A 26,511-nucleotide genomic window follows, 5' to 3' on the forward strand; every position below is an offset into this window, starting at 1 on the left:
TAACTCTAGACCTTTCCTGACGTTTACCTTCCTGTACCATTAGGTAACTGGACCTTTACTGATGTCTGCCGATCTCTAGACCTTACCTGGGGTCTACCTACCTCTACCATTAGGTAACTGGACCTTTACTGATGTCTGCCTAACTCTAGACCTTACCTGACGTTTACCTTAACTGAACATTTAATGATGTCTGCCTAACTCTAGACCTTACCCGACGTCTACCTTCCTGTACCGTTAGGTAACTAGACCTTTACTGATGTCTGCTTAACTCTAGACCTTACCTGACGTTTACCTTCCTGTACCATTAGGTAACTGGACCTTTACTGATGTCTGCCTAACTCTAGACCTTACCTGACATCTACATACCTGTACCTTTAGGTAACTAGACCTTTACTGATGTCTGCCTAACTCTAGACCTTACCTGACGTCTACCTTCCTGTACCATTAGGTAACTGGACCTTTACCTACATTTACCTACCTTACTGATGTCTGCCTAACTCTAGACCTTACCTGTCATCTACATACCTTTACCGTTAGGTCACTAGACCTTTACTGATTTCTGCCTAACTCTAGACCTTACCCGACGTCTACCTTCCTGTACCATTAGGTAACTGGACCTTTACCTACATTTACCTTCGCAGGTTAATCTGAGTTGTCTTGATGTACTTTTGTAATTTCAGGATCACAAATGCATATGTACTTTCATAAATAAGTATAACATGTGCATGTGTACTTTTGTAATGTTCAGATATGGAGTTTCAGATTGATATTTTAACTTTCAAGTTTCCTAATCAAATTCATGTATTAACTGCACTGTGTAAACATCTTACAGAATTTCAGCTGTACTTTTGGGTTTATATACAAAATCGTGAATTTTTCCAGCAGAAATGTAACGCAACACCTGTATAAAAACATCTACCTGTGACTTTGTATAAAAACCAGCAGCAGTGTACCTGTACTTCTAGGTAATGTGTTCCTCAGGGTTTTATGATGGATTGCTGAATCTTCTACATACAATTTCATGATGAACTTCGTGTCATAGAGCATAATACATTTTTCTCCGTATTGTTTCCCGCTTGATAGGAACACAGCATGAAGTGTCGGGATTTATTAAGCGCGAGTCTCGTCTTGTAAACCTTATTTCTGTCGGTAATTAACAAGACATGTAGTAGTACTTTTCCTGACTCTGTTCGTGACTCTGTTCATAGTGTTTTGATTTGTCACGTTACAAATTCAGGTAGGGGTTGGGCTAGCATGCTGAAGTTGGAATGTCTTGATTATTAGCCTTGCTTCCTTGGCTGAACGACATTCAGTTTAGTAAAGAACTTTTTTTTCAACCATGAATACCCATCAGTCCTGTCGCTGATCAATACCTATAGCCAGATAGCATAGAAATACAGTGACTACAGTAAGTAGTTTAAGTTTAACAGAATGTTATCAATTTAATTTTACCTCAATAAATCAGTATGCAGAAATCAAGTGACTATTCGGTAAGAAGAAATAAATTTGAGCTTAACAAAATGTTAGCAATTTGATTTTACCTCAATAAATCAGTATGCAGAAATCAAGTGACTATTTGGCAAGAAGAAATAAATTAGAGCTTAACAAAATGTTAGCAATTTGATTTTACCTCAATAAATCAGTATGCAGAAATCAAGTGACTTTTCGGCAAGAAGAAATAAATTCGAGCTTAACAAAATGTTAGCTATTTGATTTTACCTCAAAAAATCAGTACGTATAAGAGCTATTGATACCTCTCTGTTCTTGAAAGAAATTGAGGTGTGGAAGAAAGCAAGACATTTAATTTTGTGAAATGTTGTTACAAAGGTTATGCATAGACAGTCTTTCTGACTATAATAATAAATTGCTTGCTTAAATCTAACAAAAGAAATCTATACATACATGTATACATATTTAAGCGTTGGCAGGAAAATTGACAATGGGTAGGGAAGGTTGCAGTTGATAGCATACTTGTTGTTTTTCTCTGGGTACACCAGTTTTCTTCTATATTAAGAGCCGGCCCCCAAACACGTTTCAAATTAGGCCACAAGAGAGTTATATATCCCAGCTGTAAGTTGGAAAAAGACCTGTTTCATAATTATGGTACAATAATTAGAGTTTATATTATATATTAAAGTACTTGGTGGAAAATATTATTTTCAAATCAAATTTTACTTTTCTATTAAAAAGCAAGCACTGAATGTTAGAGCCCTCAGATAACGTGAACAAGTAAGTATCTATGATAAAAGTCAAACTGTTGACCTTTCCCGTCATTCCTCATTCAGGAATTAGTAACATTAATACTATTAGGAACACTGTTTTTAGCCCACCATCATCCCTTCTTCCGTGGTCCTTTGTCCGTCCGCCGTCCGTCCTTAAATCATTCTTGTTATCGCTATTTCTCAAAAACAAAATGGCCACAGGAAGTACTAATGAGATCTTTCTGATATTGTAATGATTGGATATATTTCTCTGACATTTAAAGAGTTGTTCTAGTAAATACATGAAATAGTGCATTTACTGTTAACACGACTTGATCAAACAGATCAGAGAAAAGAAGAGAAAAGATCAAACTGACAAAGAACTAATGAAGATGGTACAATGGTGGGCGTCAAGATCCCTTTGGGATATCTTGTTTTTAAAGATCCCTGTCCCACTGCACTGTGGTTTTTAAACTGTATCTTCGTAGGAACATTGTTTTTCTTTAGGGATCCCGGCTATGTCTAACTGCAATGTGGTGTTTCATATGTATACAGTTACCTCCCCTTAATTCTCTTTTGGATGTAAGTGTAGCGCAGTAGAACCAGCTAGAACTCGCTACCGAAGACCTTCTATAGCCCTGCTTAATTTTTCCTCTCAGAACACTGTTGATGATTACATTTTTTTTCTTTCCTCTTTATTATTTTTTCATTAAAAAAAACCCTCAAGATATGGATTCCTTTTCAGAAATGATTTTTGTTGTGGCACTGGGGATCAGCTATAATGCCTTGAGATAAATTTGAACCTTTCTGGTTATTATATAGCTTCATCACCTCTATATCAGTCGTTGATTTCCTGAAATAAAATATGAATAATTATACATTATATTTAAGGTTTCGCTCTTCACTTTAGAGTACACGACGTTATCGTCCCTGAATACTCCTGCGTGTACTTTGTGTAGACTACATGATCATCATCTGCCTGATCTAAAAACAGATGTCTCCGTAACTGAAGCTGAGATATTAATGTTAAGTTATCAACAAACATTTCTATTAAGACGAAACTGACAGCATCAATATTGGGCCAATATCTTGTTGAATTAGATTCCGGCAGAGGAACAACATTTTATCGTAATTCTAGCTCGTGAACAGGCGATATGGGTGCAGTGTAGGAATTCAGGGACCAAATGCTGCGTCAGGATGCATGGGGGAAAACTGTCAGGAAATATCAAGTTTGATTTATGAAAGTTTGTTGTATATTGTGTACTTAATTCAAGATGTACATTTCCTGTATCTTTGATGATGTATTAGCTGTGATAGGTGTGTCGCTGATCAAATCCTTACAACTTCAAACAAAACCTCGGGCAGCTTGTATAATTAAGTCAAATCAGTTCCCAAGTTTATTTATATATACACCATGCAATATAGAAATCAAACAACACAGAATAACATGTATCAGAATACTGAATAATTCTGTATACATTTTATCTCTTTTAAATCTTGTTGAGCTACCAGATATTAAAGATATACATTCTGTAAACTGTGTATATCATATTTAAACAGAACTCATAATAAAGTCATCTGATTAAATGACATCACAATTCAAGTATATTGTGTCCCGTTATGTACTATAGAACTAATAAAGGGCATGATAGGGACCGTGGTTGCCAAGTTACAATGAGTTAATTAAAGACATGCCATCACTAGCCCTCTACCACTGGGTCATAGGTCGAGGTCGTCAGGAACTGGCCACAGGTCGGTCTCCGGGTGCTCCGGTTTTCCTTCAACACCAAAACCTAGCTTGTCCTTAATGCCCAAAGCTGTTAATAGGATGTAAAACACAAACCAACCAAACCAAGGGCATCATTGGAACTCATGGTGGATAGCCTGGGAAAGTAATGTGTTAAAAAGCTGCCTTCTTTCATAAAACCTTTGAGATAAACAAATTGTTGACCCAACAAGTAGAATTGTTACATTCTGTACACCTACGTTGGTTTTTCAGTTAGAGGGTATGATGAAATCAGGTGGCTGACTATCTATCCATCCGTAGATAAAAATTTATCAGACTGCTCCTCCTTAAGTACTTCACATATTTTAATGAAATTCTGCCCACGTCTTACACATTACTTAGATATGAATGGGTGACTGCCGTTTTGTTGGATTCCAGTTGAGATATAGAGGCAATACAAATTCCAACAGCTTTTTTCACAGTTTGTTATTTACTTTACTGCAATATTTCACTAAGAACAAGCCATTGGTTGTGTGTAAGTTTTAGTCCATCCCATTTTCACATTTTTCCAGAATACTGGCCCTACATCAGATATATTGAGCCACTCCCCCAATTTTAGAAATCAAATTTGTTGTTGCTGAGATGCATTGTGCACATCAAATTGTCATAAGAAAACTTAATTGAATCTTATACAATTCCCACTTGAAAAGTTCCTCATCATAAGGCTAATAAAAAGATGTTTACTATGACAAAAATAATTATTCATTACAAGTTAAGGAATAAAATGTTTTGTTGAGTTTAAATTTGGTAGTTGTAAACATAGGAATGTGCTCATATTTGTTTTTAAATTAAAGATTGTTGATTTGTGCTTGAGGAACAAATGGTAAGAACTAAGAAAGCTGATGAAACTGAATGGATTGTATAAAAGAGGAGGATTTGTCTGAATGGATTGTATAAAACAGGAGGATTTGTATTACATCACAAAACATCTTGCCACAATAACCAGGGTCATTTGCATTTTGTTCAATTGTTTCACTGTCTTTGTTCAAAATGATTAAAATGTGGTTTTTTGTTCATTCAAATATCAGACATGTAAGTTAAATTGGAAAAAAAAGGATATTTTTCAATGAAATTGACAAATTTATAATTTTCATTTATTGTATAAATATTTGAAAGACTAATTGTTCAAAGGTGTTTATGAATATACATCGCAGGTGAAAAATATTTTATGGAGAGTTGATCTACTGGATCTGTCTGTCCCTTGATCAGTTTGTATAATTAATTTAGTTTATGATAATGACCAATTTCTTCAAAATATCTCTGAGAATGAGATTGGCCTATGCTGTATATCTCAGGAAAAAAAAAGGAAAATTTATCTCCACAGTTTATGCAGTTGACCTTGTTTTGAAAGAATGGCATTTGAAATTTAAGCTTCTTCCTGCGTGATCATGAATAATATGAAAGAATCAAGTTAAAGTTGGCGATTGATAAACCTGTCTAGACTGGTTAAATAGAATGTGTTAAGCTTGCTGAGTATAGTTGTAGGTTGTCCAAGGAAATACGAGGGGTTTGTGGAAGTCCTGCTGACCTGCGAACGTCTTTGCATTAAGTGCATGCATTCAGTTGTTCTGTATAGATTTACTGTCTAAGGATCTCTATTTTGATGACCTGTCTAAGCTGATTTCTTTTTTAGGTCACATGAGCTTTGCTCAAGTGACCTATTCCAATCACTTTCCGTCCATCGTCGTCCGTCGTCCGTCGTGCGTAAACTTTTACATAATCAACTTCTTCTCAAGAACCAGTGGATGAAATTTTTTCAAACTTGGTCAGAATCATCCTTGGTAGATGAGGATACCAAATTGTAAAATTGGGATTCCTACCCCAACCCTGCATGGATGGAAAGATCATCAGGGGCTTTATTTGAATTGTAAATTTCAGGACCATCGAGCTATCCGTTCTCCCTTGGGGAGGGGGTAAAGTTTACTATAGTTTATATAGGGAAACAACACTTTTGGGTATATTTTGACAATTTTCTGTTATAAATTATTTTTACTTGGTGAGAATCATCCTTGGAGGAGGAAGATGGTTTTAAATTGTAAAATTGGAATTCCTACCTCAACCCTAGGGGCCAGGGCGGGGCCCAAAAGGGAAAATTAACCAATATTTCAAAAATCTTCTTCTCCAGACTCAGAGGTATTACAGTCATTTTCTCTGCATGGATGGAAAGATCATCAGGGGCTTTATTTAAATTGTAAATTTCAGGACCCCCAAGCTATCCGTTCTCCCTAGGGGAGGGGGTAAAGTTTACTATAGTTTATATAGGGAAACAACACTTTTGGGTATATTTTGACAATTTTCTGTTGGAAATTATTTTTACTTGGTCAGAATCATCCTTGGAGGAGGAAGATGGTTTTAAATTGTAAAATTGGGATTCCTACCCCAACCCTAGGGGCCAGGGCGGGGCCCAAAAGGGAAAATTAACCAATATTTCAAAAATCTTCTTCTCCAGACTCAGAGGTATTACAGTCATTTTCTCTGCATGGATGGAAAGATCATCAGGGGCTTTATTTAAATTGTAAATTTCAGGACCCCCGAGCTATCCGTTCTCCCTTGGGGAGGGGGTAAAGTTTACTATAGTTTATATAGGGAAACAACACTTTTGGGTATATTTTGACAATTTTCTGTTGGAAATTATTTTTACTTGGTCAGAATCATCCTTGGAGGAGGAAGATGGTTTTAAATTGTAAAATTGGGATTCCTACCCCAACCCTAGGGGCCAGGGCGGGGCCCAAAAGGGAAAATTAACCAATATTTCAAAAATCTTCTTCTCCAGACTCAGAGGTATTACAGTCATTTTCTCTGCATGGATGGAAAGATCATCAGGGGCTTTATTTAAATTGTAAATTTCAGGACCCCCGAGCTATCCGTTCTCCCTTGGGGAGGGGGTAAAGTTTACTATAGTTTATATAGGGAAACAACACTTTTGGGTATATTTTGACAATTTTCTGTTGGAAATTATTTTTACTTGGTCAGAATCATCCTTGGAGGAGGAAGATGGTTTTAAATTGTAAAATTGGGATTCCTACCCCAACCCTAGGGGCCAGGGCGGGGCCCAAAAGGGAAAATTAACCAATATTTCAAAAATCTTCTTCTCCAGACTCAGAGGTATTACAGTCATTTTCTCTGCATGGATGGAAAGATCATCAGGGGCTTTATTTAAATTGTAAATTTCAGGACCCCCGAGCTATCCGTTCTCCCTTGGGGAGGGGGTAAAGTTTACTATAGTTTATATAGGGAAATAACACTTTTGGGTATATATGTTATCCATTTTCAGCAGAAAATTACTCAAACTTAGTCAGAATCATCTTTGGTGAATGAGAGTATTACTTTGGAAAATTGGGATTCCTGCCCCATCCCCAGGGGCTAGGGCCGGGCCCCAAAGGGAACATTTACCAATATTTTCAAATTCTTATCCTTTGATGACATGACAAGTATTGTATTTCACTTAGTTTACATGCTGATTTCCACATCACATCTAAACATTCAAATAAAGCTACCAGTACCTATGATATAACTCAGGTGACCGCTAAGGCCCTTGGGCCTCTTGTTTACTTACCTGACTTAGTTGCCATGCTTAGCATCAGATTTTCTGGATTGATCTGGTATTTAAATGGGGTCCAGGGGCCGTTGAAATGCAAAATTTTGTAGTGTAAATGGGAAATTATAAATAACAAAATATATGACTTGGTCTCCATACTTTCATGACTTGGTCTCCATACTTTCCTGACTTGATCACCATACTTTCCTAACATAGTTGCTGTATCTTCCTGCATTGATCACCAGACTTGTCACCATACTTTCGTTACTTGGTCACCATACTTTACTCACTTGGTAACCAAATTTTCCTGACTTGGTCACCATACTTTCCTGATTTGGTCACCATACTTTCCTGACTTGATCACCATACTTTCCTAACATAGTTGCTGTATCTTCCTGCATTGATCACCAGACTTGTCACTATACTTTACTCACTTGGTAACCAAGTTTTCCTGACTTGGTCATCATACTTTCCTAACTTGGTCTCCATACTTTACTGACTTGGTCTCCATACTATACTGACTAGGTCTCCATATTTTACTGACTTGGTCTCCATACTTTACTGACTAGGGATCCATACTTTCCTGACTTAGTCACCATACTTTCCTGACTTGATCACCATACTTTCCTAACATAGTTGCTGTATCTTCCTGAAAACCTAGTCAGTAAAGTATGGAGACCAAGTAAGTAAAGTATGGAGACCAAGTCAGTAAAGTATGGAGACCTAGTCAGTAAAGTATGGTGACCAAGTCAGTAATGTATGGAGACCTAGTCAGTAAAGTATGGAGACCAAGTGAGTAAAGTATGGTGACCAAGTCAGGAAAGTATGATGACCAAGTCAGGAAAACTTGGTTACCAAGTGAGTAAAGTATAGTGACAAATCTGGTGATCAATGCAGGAAGATACATCAACTATGTTAGGAAAGTATGGTGATCAAGTCAGGAAAGTATGGTGACCAAGTCAGGAAAGTATGGAGACCAAGTCAGTAAAGTATGGATCCCTAGTCAGTAAAGTATAGAGACCAAGTCAGTAAAGTATGGAGACCAAGTCAGTAAAGTATAGAGACCAAGTCAGTAAAGTATGGATACCAAGTCAGTAAAGTATGGATATTGAGTTCTGACCTGATATGTTGAATTCTGACTCGTATATTGAGGTCTGACTTGATAGGTTGAATTCTGATTTAGATATTGAATTTAGACCTAGACATTAAATTCTGGCCTGATTTTGTTGAATTCTGACCTTATGTGTTGTATTCTGACTTGTATATTGAGTTCTGACCTTATATGTTGAAAACTTACTCAGATATTGAGTTCTCACCTGATGTGTTGAATTCTGACTCAGAAATTGAATTCTGACATGATGTGTTGAATTTTGACTTAGTTATTGAAATCTGACCTGATGTGTTGAATTCTGACTTAGATATTGGAATTCTGACCGGATGAAAGTGATTTTAAGTGAGTTTGATAGATAAATGAGAGGCAGACTGTTAGAACAACAAAAGGGCTTTATTTACTCTAATGACTGACAAGATAACAACAATGAGGAGCTGAAACAATGAGGAAACGTAATATATATATATATCTATATAGACAATAAAAATACTCTTATGTACATCCAACTACCACATCGTTTCACTGATCAGGAGAATATTTCGTTCTAGAACACACCCTACATGTGTGATGGATCACTAAGATGATTTGGACGTTTTAAATTCTACAAACTTACGATAAAAGAATCTCTGAAAGGATGGAGTTTAGGCATTTGAATTTTATGTAAATGCACATACGTGAATGTTCTATAGTTTGCTGACATAATCCTGGCAATATATCAGTATGTTATACAGTATTCATTTGTTATTGAGGCACGTAAACATAGAACACAGGTAGATTTGTTTGTATCATCACAGTACACACTTATTGATGAAAATTCATCATAGCTAGTTCACAGCTCATTGGGGTACACAGGTAATGAAGACATCATAGTAGCATATCATTGTACACAGTTATTGATGACATCAGAGTTTTCAGCATATCATAGTACACAGTTAATGATGACATCATAATTCACAGCTCATTACATTACAGTCATTAATGGCATATCATCATAGTCTACAGGCCATCATAAAACACACTTACTGATGATATCATCACTCTTTGGCTCATCAAAACACACAATTATGGATGACAACATAGTCCACAACTTGTCTTACTTGGTACACATTTATTGATGACATCGTCCTAGTCCAAAGGCGACATCACAGTACACATTTATTGATGACATCATCATAGTTCACAGTTCATCACAGTACACATTTACTGATGACTGGCTCTATGATTTATCTCTATGAACAGTTGATGACCAATTAAAATTTGTATCTCATAAACATACACAGTTTGCTGCCATCACCATTTTAAATGTTCCTCATGGTATACTGTTTTAATGACATCACTGTGGTGAACTTGTGGTGCATTCCTCATATAGCACTTCCTCATATAGCACTTATAGTCTGTTTCTCTCACCACAAATGACCACACAGTAGCCTTTTAACAGAAGACAAGGAGGTCTATCCGAAGTGTGGACACCTAAGATCTGGTCCAGTTCAAGCTCATTCAACTCAAACTTGTTCTGGTAACATGTTCCACCTGACTTGCATTAAGACTCAAATGTAACACATGATTATCACATGACCTGCATTTGACTCACTCATTTTCATTGTCCTCATCCTTGTCAGACAGCGGTTCTGGCTTTTCATACAGAGTGGCTGCGATGGAGTTCTTCTTGCTGTCCGACTTCTCCAACCTCAATAGGGCATCGGGAGAAAGTGACGAGACCTTCGTCTGCATGCTCATGCTGTTGGTTTGGCTGCTGTTGTTGCGTGTTATGGAATGTCCGTTTTTGAAATTGACCAATAATAAAAAAGAACCATCCTTGCGATGAAAGTGAAAAATATTTTTGAAGGTCCAGCACATGACACGACGAAATTTGTTGTTAAATGCACAGTAAAGGACAAAGTTAATAGAAAGATTACACCATACAAGCAGGTTGCTGATGTAACCAGTGATGCGATATGCTGCAAGTTGGCGAAATGCAGCTTGTGTATAGCCCTCTCCGAAAAGTGCATATGCGATCGGGAAGTCTGCAAAGGCTGAGGGAATTATGCAAATGATAAATAGAAACACTATGCTTATGAGTGTGATAGTGAGGCGCATCTGTTCACGCTGCCACGCTGCCTCCTTGTTGTTTCGTATCTGCAGTACCTCTCTCTGGATGCTTGCTCGTTTGACTGCCACCACCAAATAGATGTTGGCAGTGCTGAGGATCACCAATGGAATGAAGTTGATGACCAATGCGTAAACCCAGTTAATAGCGTGAAAGGTGTCACTCTTACGGAATACTGTGGAGTCCAGGAATGGTGTACCATTAGCAGTGTAGCTCACTTTAAATACTAGGAATCGAGGAATGTTTAGTGCTAGAATCAAAAGTATAATGCAGACAATTTTAACCTTAGCACTGGTACGGTCACATGTGGCTTTCGCCCACAGAGGATGCCGCACAAAAAGAAACCGCTCAATCGTGAGCAGTACTACAATCCATACGCTGGAGTTGGTACATATATTCACGAAGGGAAGGAATATGTGGGCTTCAAAAAACCGCCAGAAGTACACGCCTTGGTTTTTATGCGAGAAGACCATATAAAGGAATGAGAGGAGGAGGGCACCCAAGTCTGTGAAAGCCAGTCCTGTCAGATATGTGTAGGGCGACTCCTTCAACTGGTGCTGCATCAGCACAATCAAGTTCAGTACATTACACAAGATACCAAAGGCACAGATGCTCGGCCCCAGGTACGTGTAGATCACCTTCGCCCATTTAAGATCTGCAGCGGAAGCAACGATTGCGGTTCCATTGGATAGGTCGGTGATGTTGCTGGCCATGGTCAGGTTAAATATGTCCATCCCTGTGGTGGTGTTGTTGTTGAAGTAAATTGACGCTGCATCATTTGCCATAGTGGTACTGCCATTACTCATTGCCATGGTATCCACAATGTTGGTCATAGTGTATCAAAACTCTCCTCAATGGTGTTTGAATTACATCTCTCCACTTGTCGGCATCATCACAATTTCGTTAATCTGCAAGAAACAAAAGAGATGAAAGTTATAAACACCAAGTTCAATTAAGGCACCTGATTAGGATAGAGAGATAATTGTTGTCGGCATACCTTTGTAATAATTCCATGGGGTACAGGCTGTTTACAGTACAGGGTGTGTGTATAGACTCCTAGTAATGTTAAGTTAGCTGGCACAGACTGATACAGTTACAATGTACTTATGATCTAATGTATTGTTCATTTTTCAGATATACATTTATTGCCCATGTGGTCAGGAAACACAATTCTCTGTTTTCCCAAGATTAAATCATGTTTCACCTGAGGGCAAAGTTACTGCATTGTTTTATCTCATCTATATAAAAGCATGTCTGATTTGCTAATAATGATCACAAGACAGAAATGAACCATCATGTTTCCCTCTAATGAGCTGGAGTTAATTTCCCTTATTCGGAACTTCTCTTGAAAAAAAAGCGAGAGGCACTACACTTGCCGTTCTGAGTTACTGAAGCGGACATCAGCAATGGTGCAGAAGTCTGATCATCTTCACTTTTAAGTTATTGTTCTATTTCCGTAAAGTAAACTGTTTATTGTCCTTGTCATAGAGAAACATGATTCTTTGTTTCCCTACACCAAGGGCATTCAATTATATTGCTACCATACTTTTGATTGGCTTTTATAAATTAAACAAAACAGAATGGAAGATGAAATTCAGGTTTATCAATAAAAACACTTTGCAGCTATAGGCCTTTTGCATAGGAAACCAAACTTTGAAAAGAACAAAGTTAAGACAACTGCTTAAATCATATAATATTTTGTAAAAACTGTTCATAACAGGATCATTCCAAGTATATCAAATATCTATTAAAATCCATGTGAAAACATTAAATGTCAGACTTTGGATAAAAAATGTTAAAAACAATGTCTGCAGTGAAGGATTTGCAGAGTAATTATTATATATACATACAGCATTTCAAGTGGAACTGTAAACTAAGCCATTACTCTACTACAACTTGTCCTTTGGCACTGCTCTACCTATAAATCTAACACCTGTCATCACTAGTAAGCAATAACTAGGCAGAAATATTTCACTCATCCTTGGGAGCAAGCAAAACTAAGACAATAAGGTCTTGTGTGTGGAACGTGTTTTTGACAGGTGTTATCCATCGGTTGTAGATTTATTGAGAGATATGTTATCTCGAGGCTGTAGAATCTGTCAACTTCTCTCTCTTCACAACTTAACCATAGACTATATATAACATTTCATTTTTTGGATGTTGCCTTGTCTGTTATTGTGATATACAGCTGGTGCCACACATATTTACTGGTAATATTAAATTCTCCTGCTATATGTATAGTAAATTTTACAATACCAATCTTTCATCATAGCATTTCAACAACTTCTGAAAAATATTACTGTCTAGACAGTACTCTGTAGAATATTGGATTATTTAGAAAAAAATAGTTTGTAAGAAAACTTTATCCGTTGGATGTCTGATTCTAAGTTTCTTAATTAAGGGGAGATAATCTAGTAGAAAAAAAACAGCCGGAAAATTCTTTATAAAAATATTAGGGGCTGGTAGCCGGTTCAATCACTGTCCATTTGGACAAATTGTGATGAAGTATGTTGGAATAGAGGAGGGGTCTAGAGGAGTCAGGGAGGAAAAATTAAGTTACACTAATAATACATTATAGGAAAGGATGAACGTTAGGAGTACATGTATTAGATAGGGATAGTTTTAGATAAAAGAGAGGTATTATTTACAGTGTAGCTTTCAGTGTCATTTACACCAGTATCCAGATGATTATTCTCAATTAATGATAAATTATAACAGCTTGTATCGATCACTTTTCATTATTGACATTAAGGAATCTCGCCCCACTGCCAAAAACTCAAACTATGCATTCAAAACATTTTTTTTCCCACCTGAATTTAGCTTTGATAAATCTTTCCTGAAATTAAAGGATAGCTTGCGAGACTATTATGAAGAAATAATGGACATGAGAGAAACAAATAATATTNGGGGGGGAGGGGGGGGGGTACTGACTGGGATCAGAACCCTAGACTGGATATAATGTTAGGTACTCTATCTCTAACTGACTGAGCTACCTGGTCAATGGAAGGGCTTAATCTTAACAGAATTCTTAACAACCGTTATATTATTCTGGGTAAATATAAAGTTAAAAAATTCAGATTGTCTTTATTTTGGCAGGAATCAGTGCTCATTGTCCATAATTTGATTATTTTCTTTAAGCCAAACTTGAAAAGGGAGGTAACTCTTGTGTCAGCAAGTACAATGTACAAAGACTAGGTAATGCAATTATTTCTGTAATAGTTGATTTTAGTTCATTTCCTTGGTAATTACTTGGTTAAGATAATTCAATGTTCATCGTGAAATATTAACTGGAATATTGTAACTACAGAGCTTTGTACATAAGAAAAATCCATTATACTTGGATGTTTCTATGTTTTTAAATTATTAACCCTTTGATTATTAATATTAAAATTTGTAACTTCAACTTTATGAAGATTTACCAAAATTTATACATATAACAGTATTATTGCATTAGTTTGTTTTTTAATTGTTTCCCAAATAGATTTCTTTCTAAACATTTACAGGTATTATATATCGCCTAACACAGTTTTGAAGAGTGACTGTTCGGTGTTCTAGATACCATGTACTTGTAACTTCCACACCATATTGTACAACAAAAAAAGAAGAAATACAAGTTAATGATAGATTGCTTATACAAAAAAAATAATGTTTTATTGCTTTTAATAAAAATAATTGTACATTGTATTTTGATGGTAAGTTTAAAAATCAATTTGGTTTCTCCTAGGGGCACTCACACAAATTAATTATGTATGTATATTATTTTGGTTGTTGTTCGTTTATGTTTCAGTAACCATTACCACCTTTTAAATATTCGTTTAATGTTATCAGCTATTTCACTGATTGGTCCTTAATGACCTTTCTATGTTGATAAATCAATTAAAAATTAATTACCTGACATAATAACTGTCTACGCATTTTACTCAACAAGCATCAGCATTTCTCACCTAACTATAAACTCAACACATATTCAAACCAATTCTGAACAATTGCTTTATCATTTAATTCTTCAATTATAAATTTCAGAAAGTTCATTTGGAATCTTTCAATTGGTTTCACATCTTTTTAATATCACATGAATGGTAAAATCAATTTTGTTTCGAGGTTTAATTTTGCCTAAAAGAATGACATTCTCATTTATATAACACTTAACAAAGCAGAGTCTCATTTGTGAAGTAGAATAAAGCGTATTGAGTCTGTCTAATAACTTTTAATAATCGGCTGTTTGACAATTTCAAAATATATCTCCAGCTTCGATGTTTACATTTCTTCTTATGGTAACCGAATCCAACAAAGGCAACAAAGATGTTTGTTTGAAAAAACTGTAATCTTAAAACTATGAACAAGTATACGTCATGATCAATCAGTGCATTTTTTTATGAAAAAACATACAAGGTAATTTTTTCGTTTCTCTTAAGCCCACTTTTTATAATTTTTGTGGTGTAAGTTTTCCCAAGTGTGCGGAATTTTCTTTGCATATATATGTAAGTATTGTTACCCATGTCTGGTCGTGACTTGATATTATATTGGCTCTGTAATATCTGGTCATGACTTGATATTATATTGGCTCGGTAATATCTGGTATTGACTTGATATTAAATTGGCTCTGTAATGTCTGGTCATGACTTGATATTAAATTAATGGCTCTGTAATATCTGGTCTTAAGAATTCCTGTATCACTGCCAAAAAATGTAACAATGCATTCAAAACTGGTTTGTCTGGCATAACTTGAGCTTTTTTAGATCATTTCTGATTTTTTTTAAGAAGAAATGAAGATAAAATAAATAAAATATAATTGGCAACAGTGTCATGAATAAAAAAAAACTTGTGCTGGGCTAGACTGGGATTCGAACCCTTGACTTTAGATTTTAATACTATCACTCTAACAGACTGAACTACCTCATCAACGGAAATGTCCTGGCCAAACTGTGGTACAGAAATATCAAAAACTTTATTAAGGGGAGGTTACTGTATATATTAAGGGGAGGTTACTGTATATATTAAGGGGAGGTTACTGTATATACGAAAAACCACGCAGTAGTGGGACAGGGATCCTTAATCTCGAATTTGGCGTCCTAAACAAGGGGAAATGTCACAGAATCAATTTAGTCACCGCCTTAATTAATATTTGGCGGTTTTAGTAATGTACGTAAGCTTATTATAACATCATGATCGAGAACCAGAAATTCCTCTCTGCTAGTCTAGTGGCAAAATTTTCGGTGGGCGCTGTATGAGAATATCAAAAACATGAAATTTCTACTTCAGATCTGGTCATGTTGCTGAATAAAGTTGAAAGCAATGACCAAATTAGCTCCTCATTTCATTTGTTCATTAGCTGACATATCTGAGGTGGCCAGACTAAATCTCAGGTCAGTTGACAGATATGTGCATGAGCTAAGTAAAATGCTTATTGTATTATGGCCTGTCGTAATGAACTCTTTATCATGATGTGACTTCACATGTTTACAATATAATGTCACTGAGATCTTCGCACATGACACTTTATCTAATTATAACTGCATTTATTAGTACCACAAAACCTGTCTAATCTGACACCTGGATATTCAGTATTCCAATTATTACAACATAGTGTTTTTACCTTTTTCTTACGAAAACTTGAGGAGTATGACACCCTGTATAATAGGAATGATATGTAGTATTCCACAATGTGTCAGATTAGACAGGTTAATCTTACCAACATGTTGTTATCAACAGGAAATCAGATTAGACATGTCTAGACAATAAGGGTAGCCCGCTAGTTTGAGACTAACCAAATCTCCAGCTGGATTAGAGGTTCTAAAAACTGTTAGCCTGGTTGACTAGTCAAAATTTGATGTTACTTAACATGTTGAATAATATTGGGTTAGTGAAATTTGTACTGGACTAGTAAAATTGGAAAATATTAGCCCAACTGACTAGTAGCTCTTAAAATTGATTTCTAGCCCTTTTATGATCTGACCAATATATTGTGGTGCACAGGGTATCAGATTAGACAGGTTATAATCTGACCAATATATTGTGGTGTGTAAGGTGTCAGATTAAACAGGGCATAACCTGACCAATATATTGTGGTCCACAGGGTGTCAGATTAGACAGGTTTCACTGTAATAGTACACACTGACCCGGTGTCTGGTTTGTCCTTGTTTTCATATATATACTGATGTTGAACTCTCTACCAATTCTGTTATACTTTAAGTAAAAGCCCTACCTGCGTAAAACCAGTTTTATCGGCACCTGTTCCTGCTGGGTGAAAAAATTAATAATCTGTAAAGCTATCGTTACTTATAGATGGATCCGTCTCAGCTATAGGTTTGGTTAACACACATTTTTTCCTTAGTTACCAATACGCAGGCTCCCGTGTGCTTGCTGTCTGATGTGTGCTCAAACAATACGTTATCAAACGATAACATAACAGGCTAGCCAGGGGCAGATAACTCAATTTATGTTATTTACAAAAATTCTTTGATCATGTCTTATTTGTCTGGCAGTACCATCAACAGCATAGGAACTCACCAGTGTTCTACACTTCTCCAAACATTAAGATAAGGTTAGAATATATATGCAACAAATATGTTATAAATGCACCGATTACATAAGGAAGTCTTGTATGAACTCTCTCTGGTAGAGGAGATAAAATAGGAAAGTTCAGTGTATTCCAACCTGTTGTGTGTTATTTTCCAAAATCCATAACCAAGGATGTATCTTTGTCCTTATATATGCAGCATTGCACAAGGGCAAGGCACAGACTAACCCCCAACCCCTATATACAAAGTGTCTATATAAGTATATTAGGGGTTAGTCTGAGCCTTGCCCCTGGGCAGCATTGAACATCTTTTGTAACAAAATAACTAAACTGTCTCATATTGATAATTGAAATGTGTTTGAAGAGATATCTCGACTTAAAACTCTCAGAAAAAAAGGCAAATCTTGTCAGTCTACTTTTGAATTTTTGATTTTTGTATATTTTTTGTCACACTTACTCCAACCCAATTTTGAGTTATATATATGATATATATAATAGAACGTATAATGTACTAAACCTGCTGACTGTCGATTTTTGTCCAAGAGACAATATTGTAATTTGTCAAGGAGATGGTGTTTAAATCAACTTTGGGCTTGTTTTAGAGACAACGTTGTAATTCGACATCATATAGTGTCAGATAGACAAAGTTGCATCGGCCTGTTGTCTGAGAGACCGGAGTGACCTAATTTATCATCGGGGCGATTGGTATGTTTCTTCTAATGAATGTTTGATAGAGAATCATCAACACACATCAAGCACAGTTGTTGTTACGTACTTCGCCTTTTATATCTATACTTTGACAATGACTCTTCCTACGCTAATTCCAGCACCTCTTTAATATTACTGGTGATTATTTAGCACATTTGTTTTCTATGTAGCTTTAGTAAAGTGAGTTCTTATACAGAAAATAGGTAACTTTCATCTTAAAAAGAAGGAAAACAACATAAAACGAAGGAGTACAGGGTTTAAGATCATGACCTGTTAGTGTCTGAAGAACTGTAAGTGAGACATACCTGAAAACTTTCAAAACCTGCTCAGTTAGGTGAATGTATTGGAGTATTCCAGGTACAAAATGATTTCAGAGCTCCAAATGATCGTGGACCGACACTTGACAGTTAAATTGAATAAATTGACCTTTATTCTGATTTTAATTCATGGTCCCTTATATTTAGGGAAGATCAACTCTGCATGATGTACATATTTTTCACAGATTTGCTAAAGTGATCCATAACGCAGGACCATTTATTTTATTTGTTTGAAAAATAAAACATACCTTGCAGAACTCTTATGAAAAAAAAAAGCAGTAAATAGCAAAAAATGTTCTGAACATAGAAAATAAACAGCATTGAGGCCAGGACAGGATTCAAATTCTGGTCCTTAGACCTTATACTGTTGTTCTAACAAACTGCACTACCTGGTTAATGGTAGTAGTGGCCCTGGCCCAGTCATGTCACAGTTATATCTAAAATGAATTTAATTTAAGATCCTCGTACCACTGCCAAAAACTGTAGCTAAGTATTGAAAACTGATTCCACCATGACTATAGCCTAGATAAATAACTTCTAAAATAGAAAACCATACGATTTTTATGAAAAATTATCAAGATGATATAAACAAAATATAATCAACAAATGAGTTCTGAGTGTAAAATATTTGGCAGGCGAGACTGGGATCCTAAACCTGGGCTTCAGATTGTTAATTATAGCTATCACTCTAACAGATTCAGCTACCTGGTCAACAGAAGCATATTAGCCAAAATGAGCTACATTTATTTCCAGACAGAATTTAAAGGGAGGTTACTGTATGTAGGAAAAAACGACAGTGCAGTGGGACAGGGATCCTTAAGGGAATATTACTGTATGTACAAAAATCTACGGTGGAATTCTCTAGTGTTTTGTCTGCAATGGGACAGGGATCCTTAAAAAAAAAAAAATCTAAATTATACAGGAGTCAATTTGAAATAAATTCTTATTTTTCCTGCAACAACGTTATCACAATCTTGTACTACTGTATCACATTTCGATTTAGTTTCTGCAAAACTTTTGTCATCTATTTCACATAAAGTCAGGTCTAATATATGGTTCATTTAAGGTTTTGTCTATAAATACATTAGGGAGATAGATAATAGACCAACTATCATTTTAGTTCTATCGCTGAGAACAATAAATACCAATTAATTGGAATTTATCTTATGGCATTTGACTCAGAAACTTTCAAGCAAAATAACTTTATATAGTAATCGGCACATACGTTTGTCATTATTCTTTTTCAAAAAAGAATTCAAATGCAATCTATTTGAATCCATTCAGATATGTGGGCAATTATTTAAAACGAAGTAAGTTTTTTTGTAAGAATGAATACCTTATATGTGGTAACGAAAAATAGATCAAAGTCAGATAATTTATTGGGCCCATTCAGGACTCTGGTTTAAGTGATGTTTATAATGAACATATATATCACTTTAAACACCCATCTACTTACCTTCTGTTGAATTTACACATCCTGACTTAAATATTTCCTCATTTTGTTATCAGCCTGTTAATGTCAGTAATAGTATGTTGCTCGATCCTTGTGTTAGTACTTTACGACACCGTGCAGACAAAGAGAATCAGTCGAGTACTGGGTACAACACAAGCACAATATCACCAGGAAACATGAACACCCGGATAGAGGTATAACATAGAGACTGTTGACGCAGAATTACGCTGTGAGTTTATGAGTAAGACAATCGGGTCATTCTTTCATTTCCACTGATCGTCATTAAAACCTACAACATGTGGGTTTTAAATGTCGATGACCCAATGGTCTTTTCGTTGATAACTGTATATTACCTACGTATTGTCACAAAAGGTCACGCTAAAGTTTTGCTGCAAACACTTTGAGCGGAGAAAAGAACTATTAGACTGATTGAGTAGATAATTGGATACAAATGGTTTTTGGTATTCATTCCCTCCGATTACTCACGTAAGTTCCCTTAGAGTAACGCATGTGAACGCTGTTATATAGTTGGGTGTTCTGTGTGGATGGGAGTATACTTTAGCATTGAACTGCGTTCAGTTGGCATTCATAGGCAATATGAATGCCAATTGAAAGCAGTTCAATACTTATATTTACCATTGTTGGAATCTGTTCATCTCATAAAAAAATCAATTACACTTATTTTTATTTAGCATTTAGTTTAAATAATGTATGTATCGTGTATGCTTGTTCATTGAATAGAACAGCCATCGCCCAGGGATGGCCGGTAGTATCCAACAAAACAATTATGACGTCGTAATAATGATGACGTCAACAATCGGTCCATGGCATTCATAGCCTATATGAATGCCAACTGAATTTGGTAGGGTTATATAGTGGCAATGCCAATCGATGGTAAATATTGGCCATTGGTATTCAAGTAATTATCAGGTCTCCTATCTAATGTCTAGTAGATGTGGGTTGCTAACAGGGAAAGTCATCTATATTAACGGTTATTAACGCTAATCTCGACCACCTGTACTTTCCTAATACATGGATTGAGTCAGCAGCCTCTAGTTCTGTATATTACGTTAACCTCCAAGACTTGTGTGATTCATGTAACTGTTCAGTATTAAGGTAACAAGTCTCACTGCATTAGTTATAATCACAGAGAAGAGTTCCACTCAGAGTAACTTTTACTTGGAGTGCTCTCCCTTTTATATAGAAGATGAGGCAACCAAAAGAGAGATTTTCTGGCTTAGAGTTATTTCCCCTGCCATATTATGTATTGTTCAATGCTCTTTGTTTTATACTGTCTAAAAAGGGTTGAAATCTATGTTTGCCTTTGTATGAATAGAAAGGAAATATTTCAAACATTAAGAGGAATTCAAATAAAATGTTTATGTCTGTATACAGTAGAAACGTGATGTGAATTGAATTTGCTACATTAAAATTAAATGTCAGTTAATCAAATCCGTTTTGTTGATATAGATTGATTTAAGTTCACTTTGCCAGATGCATTTTGACTATTTTGACTACATCTCCAAAAATTCAATGATATACAAAATTGTTTTGCTGACATCATTTGTCAAGCAAAAATTGGCATTGTAAAGGGATTGCTGGCAATATACATTGTATTGGGGCATTTATTGTAGAGGAATTGTTAAGAAAATAAGGAAAAGTTATCCTTAGATGTTAGCAGTAGCTGAGTTAGCAGAAAAAGAGGCAATACAAAAACCAATGTAAAATTGTCTGTTCTGTAACTCCCCGGAATACTAACCGTGGTACATAAAAATGTCACTACACACCTTAAGTAGCACTATTTGCTCTGATTTAAGTTTTATCTGTGTCATTGTCTGTGTATTGTACCGTTTCAACATTTGAGGACTTTGTATTTTCCCATTGTCCTTTCCTCCGTTTTGACTAAACAAATTATATGTACCAAGAAAGCATATGAATTACATTTGAACTCGGGGTAAGTGAGGTCGAAGACAGTGCTAAGTGTACTAGTATTGTTATGTGTCGGTGTACTTTTTGTTGATGCTATTGTGAGGAAGGTGTGGGTATGTTTTGTGAGGCGTTACAATTCTAGTGTTCCTGGCTTTGTGTTGAGGGATCTGACTGAGTCAACAAGGTGTACGTAACATCCTACACACTGCTGATAGCTGTGTAGGAAAGCTTGTACCTAAAACAAGCAGTCACCCATTGTCATCAACAACAGGTAGTATTATGGAAATCTCTGTCCAATCAACTGTACCAGTTACATCTATAACAGGTGTCTGCTACACTCAGTTGTGACAGATTGTCCCTAAAACCACACGTCCCTGATTTCATGCGCAATACCATACGTCCCTGATTTCATCTTCAATATAATCAGGCCCTGATTTCATCCACAATACCATACAACCCTGATTTCATCAATAAATACCTTACGACCCTGATTTCATCTATAATACCAACAGGCCCTGATTTCATCCTAAATACCATATGTTCCTGATTTCATCTGTTATACCAATAGGCCCAGATTTTATCTGTAATACCAACAGGCCCTGATTTCATCTATAATACCCTATGTCCCTGATTTCATCTGTTATACCATACAACTCTGATTCCATCTGTAATACAACATTCATCTATAAAACCAACTGGCCCTGATTTCATCTGTAATACCATACAACCCTGATTCCATCTGTAATACCAACAGGCCCTGATTTCATCTATAATACCCTAAATCCCTGATTTCATCTGTAATACCATTAGGCCCTGATTTCTTCCATAATACCCTATGTCCCTGATTTCATCTGTAATACCAACAGGCCCTGATTTCATCCATAATACCCTATGTCCCTGATTTCATCTGTTATACCAACAGGCCCTGATTTCATCCGTAATACCATCAACCGAAAGATTCTTTGATGTACATTAAAGGGTCAAACTAGCCTTCTAGTCTCATCCACAAGGTGGCGCACACTGAGCATTCAGTTTTGTCATGACATATTCCAAGGGTGTTGAGAGCCTAGGTGGAATATTGAGAAATTGGGCCTCAGTGAGAAACTATGATTGTAACATCCTTTAATTGATAAAACAGGGGTTATTGATTGACGGTGTAGATTACGTGACGCCATGATTGTTACATATAGTTTATGTCTATGGATTGTTTTGTGTTTGGGGTATTACTGCTAATATATTTCTCTAAGGTCAAAGAATAATGTTATCTCCTTGCTGTGACTGATAAAAATTGACAACCCATCCAGGTGCAGCCAAGAGCTCATCAACTTTGCTAGAAAATGTTATACACCTTTTATGGTGTTGTAGTAGAATAACTAGTGTTCACGATGGATTTTTATTGTGGCGTGAAGTTATTCATCACGCTGCATTGTTATTTCCATCAAAATTTCTGAATCCTTTTTGTTATTGATATGAATGTTTCTCGTCATTGTATAGAAAATTCTAATTAAACAGTGTTTAATCTTAGATAATTAAAATGGCATCATTTTCCGAGCTTCAGAAAAGTACCCTTGATATTTGTTTGATTCAAAAATATTTTTTAGGTTACTTAAAGCACTTTGAGTTTGAAGAAATCAAAGGTTCACTGTTTCATGAATTAATCGAGGAATTTTTTTATTTTTTATAACGCTGTTCACAGTCAATAGTGCACGTTAACTCTATCTGAATGGGAGAGAGTTTGCAAGGTTTGAATTTCCGATGTCTTTAGGCTGCATATTAATAAACAATTTAAAAGCTATAACCCCAGCAAAATACAAGCTTATGATTATAAATACAGTGAGAAACTGGTCTTCTCATTTGTGAAAGCATGTGATCTTAATTTTCCCGACTTCTTAAATTGTTTTATAAACAGGTTGTGTATCTGATAACAAGGAACTCTGATAGATCATTTCTATATACAAACGGAAGTTAAAGGGAGGTTAATGTATATAGGAAAAACCTCAGTGCAGTGGAACAGGGATCCATAAGTGCATTCTATGATAAAACAAGGCTGATGACAGGTATGGTTATCCTTCGATCAATCTGTCACTGCCTTTCGTGATGGCAAATGATCACTGCAGTCACAGACGCCATAACAAGGATTTCTGTCGGGTCAAGATCAAAATGACGTGTACATGTTAGGGCTAATGGCTCATATCACTGTTTTATCGTTCAATGGATTGAGCTTCCTGCTTTTAAAATCTAACAAGTTGAGGTAATCATCTCTTGAATTGATACAACATTACGTTCATACATATTTACAGGAAGCTTTAAAAGCCTTCTTTGTGCTCTACAGAACTATTCCTTTGAAATTAAAGCTATATCATGAATTTGTTTAAGCTCAAAAGGCCAAGCAAGCTTAAAGGGTGGCACAGCATATCTGTCGTCCATTTTCTGTTAAAAGAGTGCTAGTCAGAATGACTAAAGAGATTTAGTCTACAGTAATTTGGCACGGAGCATTCCAGGGCCAAGGGAATCTGTTATAGTAAGGATGTGCTCTTCCCTCCAAAGAAAAAACTGAGGAAAAATCAGAAAAGACTAAGGTTATTAAAAGACTATCAGTATACCCTAGGAAAAATAAGGGGCTTTAGAGGTCTTAAACGACTACTTCTTTTATCAGTGGTAGAATTTTGACCTTACTTAGCACTGAGCATCTGTGGATGAAAGGGATTCAATATTACATATAAATATGAAGGGTATTGCTGTTGTTTAGAGCAGAAGGGCAGGCCCAGTAGAGGAGGATTTTAGGGCAAAATCAGTTTGGCTTTTCTAGTTCTAAGCCAATTGTATCCTCTATTTAGAGAGTTATTAAACCAGATTTAGTGTTAGGATATGGATTGTTCACAATACAAAGCCTGAGCATTATTTAGGCGACTTTGAAATCCAAGATGGCCACCTTGGCCTCTGATTTGCTGAGATATTTTTTTATAATTCTTCAGAATTGAATCAGCAATTGGTCCTCTAATGACTCTGACCAAGTGTTGTTAATTTCTGACCGATTCACATCTAATATATGGCCATATGGCTTCTGCATGACCGACACATACCCGATCAACTTCTTTTCAATTTCCACTAGGCCAATGGAAACCAAATAAAACTGGTGACTGTTGATATTGCAGTCGACTGTGTAAATGTGTGACAATGATACAAGCTATGTGTGTCGGAACCATTGATAAATCCGTTTTTTTTATTTGTAGGAAGTGAGCTATGAATTAATCAGATTTTTACTATCCCGCAGTGACCTTATTGTTATTTCCGTATGAATTTTATTGATTTTAAATTAGCAGGTATTGATATCCGAGATTTTCTGTTTCCGGTCCCGAGTTTCCTGCTGTGTAAGTGGTCAGCATTGTCTGATCTAAAAACACTATAGATCTAGTAAACATAATCTAAAGTCGGGATTGAAAGACAAAAAATGGAAAAAGGTGACTCAAATATGCACACTTTTACCGACAGCTGATTATACTGTAATAAAAGAATGATCACATACAAGTTAGATCTATATCCTAAAAACCAGGATTTTGTTAAGTTTATGGATTGAAAGTGCTGAAACTCATTATTAACACAAATGCAATCAACTTTTTCATTTTTTTTCCAACTTTTATTTACATGTGTGGAGTCAAAATCAACCAGGAACTTGTCAGGAGTCAAAATCTCCCAGGGACAAGTATCAAGTTGTAATCAACCAGGGTCCCAGGAATGTGTCTCGAGTCGAACTTAAGGGATATGTGTTAACTGGATCATCCAATTCTCCAGGGACTAACCTGGGGGAAAACACTTCTGGGGACGTGTCTGGGGTAAAACTCTTATTTGGATGTGTCTGGGGTCAAAGTCTTCCAGAAACTTGTGGAGGCAAACTCTCTCATAGACAGCTTGAGTTGGAAAAGATAACTGATTCCTTAATTTATACTGGTACATGTACAGATTATGATCTCAATTTGAGTTGACAGATAGCAACATCAACATTCAGTTTTGACATTATTCTTGTCACAGACATATGAAAGAAAAACTATTTGTTTTTCTTCTTAGATCTATACTTTAAACTGGTGTATAAAGAGTAGATTTCCATGTAAAATAGGTACATTTAGAAAAACAAAGTGAAGACAGACTTGGAAATGAACAGATTTCACCTTCTCAGGGCCATTCAGGTATACTGATTATGGACAATGATGTTTTTTCCCCACAACCCCTTGCATTGGACATGTTTATATGCATAACAAAGATACAGATTTTAGAATGTCACATCAACCGATCTCCACCGATCTCCACCACAGACACGTATAGAATCCATGTGGCATTTTCAATTGTTATTTCAAGTAAAAAAGTTCAGGCAAAGGTTGTTTAGATCAACTTTGATTATTTTTCCAGAGCATTGACTCAACAATTTGAGCTTATGACCCAGGTTTGTGTAACAGATAGCAAAGGTATGTCAGAAAAAATTTCATGCTTGCTTATCTCCCTATTTTAAAGGGAGACTAATATTTTGGACCCTTGAGTTTAATATTTCCAGCCAATGGATTTCCAAAACTTTTTCTAGGATCTAATGTTTTCATTGGAAAAAAACCCACCTTAAAAAGTTGCCATTTTACAGTGTTATTTTTATCCATGCCATCAGTATATACACACATTTTATTTACATTTTTAATGATGAGTCCATGGAATCTCCACGGATGTAAAATGTTAAGCTGTTCCCCCCACATAGATCTAGGGTTTATAGAGATAAGGTTTTTTGATGGCGGTTTTGTAGAATGTGTCATATTCTGATTCGATTTGCTTTATCAATTCTTTATTGTTATTAGTACTGA

At 35.9% G+C, this 26,511-nt stretch overlaps 2 protein-coding genes across 4 annotated transcripts in view; one reads left to right on the forward strand and one right to left on the reverse strand.

The window, feature by feature from the left end:
- Window positions 1-26,511, forward strand: part of LOC110453621 (probable ATP-dependent RNA helicase DHX35) — a 209,471-nt gene that overhangs the window by 49,709 nt on the left and 133,251 nt on the right. The gene's annotated exons all lie outside the window — the stretch shown is intronic.
- The window catches only part of LOC110453622 (FMRFamide receptor-like), a 37,051-nt gene continuing 19,555 nt past the window's right edge, over window positions 9,016-26,511 (reverse strand). For 2 of the 3 annotated variants that reach the window (XM_021502650.1, XM_021502649.1), the window contains exon 2: window positions 9,016-11,651. In XM_021502650.1, coding sequence (XP_021358325.1) covers window positions 10,224-11,576 — 1,353 coding nt within the window. In that variant the 5' untranslated portion in view covers window positions 11,577-11,651 and the 3' untranslated portion in view covers window positions 9,016-10,223. Of the gene's footprint in view, window positions 11,652-19,744; window positions 19,961-26,511 lie in introns of those variants that run through there. The other variant, XM_021502647.1, reaches the window with a different exon arrangement.

The sequence above is a fragment of the Mizuhopecten yessoensis genome, unplaced genomic scaffold (genome assembly GCF_002113885.1).
Source record: "Mizuhopecten yessoensis strain PY_sf001 unplaced genomic scaffold, ASM211388v2 scaffold7473, whole genome shotgun sequence".
NCBI lineage: Eukaryota > Metazoa > Mollusca > Bivalvia > Pectinida > Pectinidae > Mizuhopecten > Mizuhopecten yessoensis.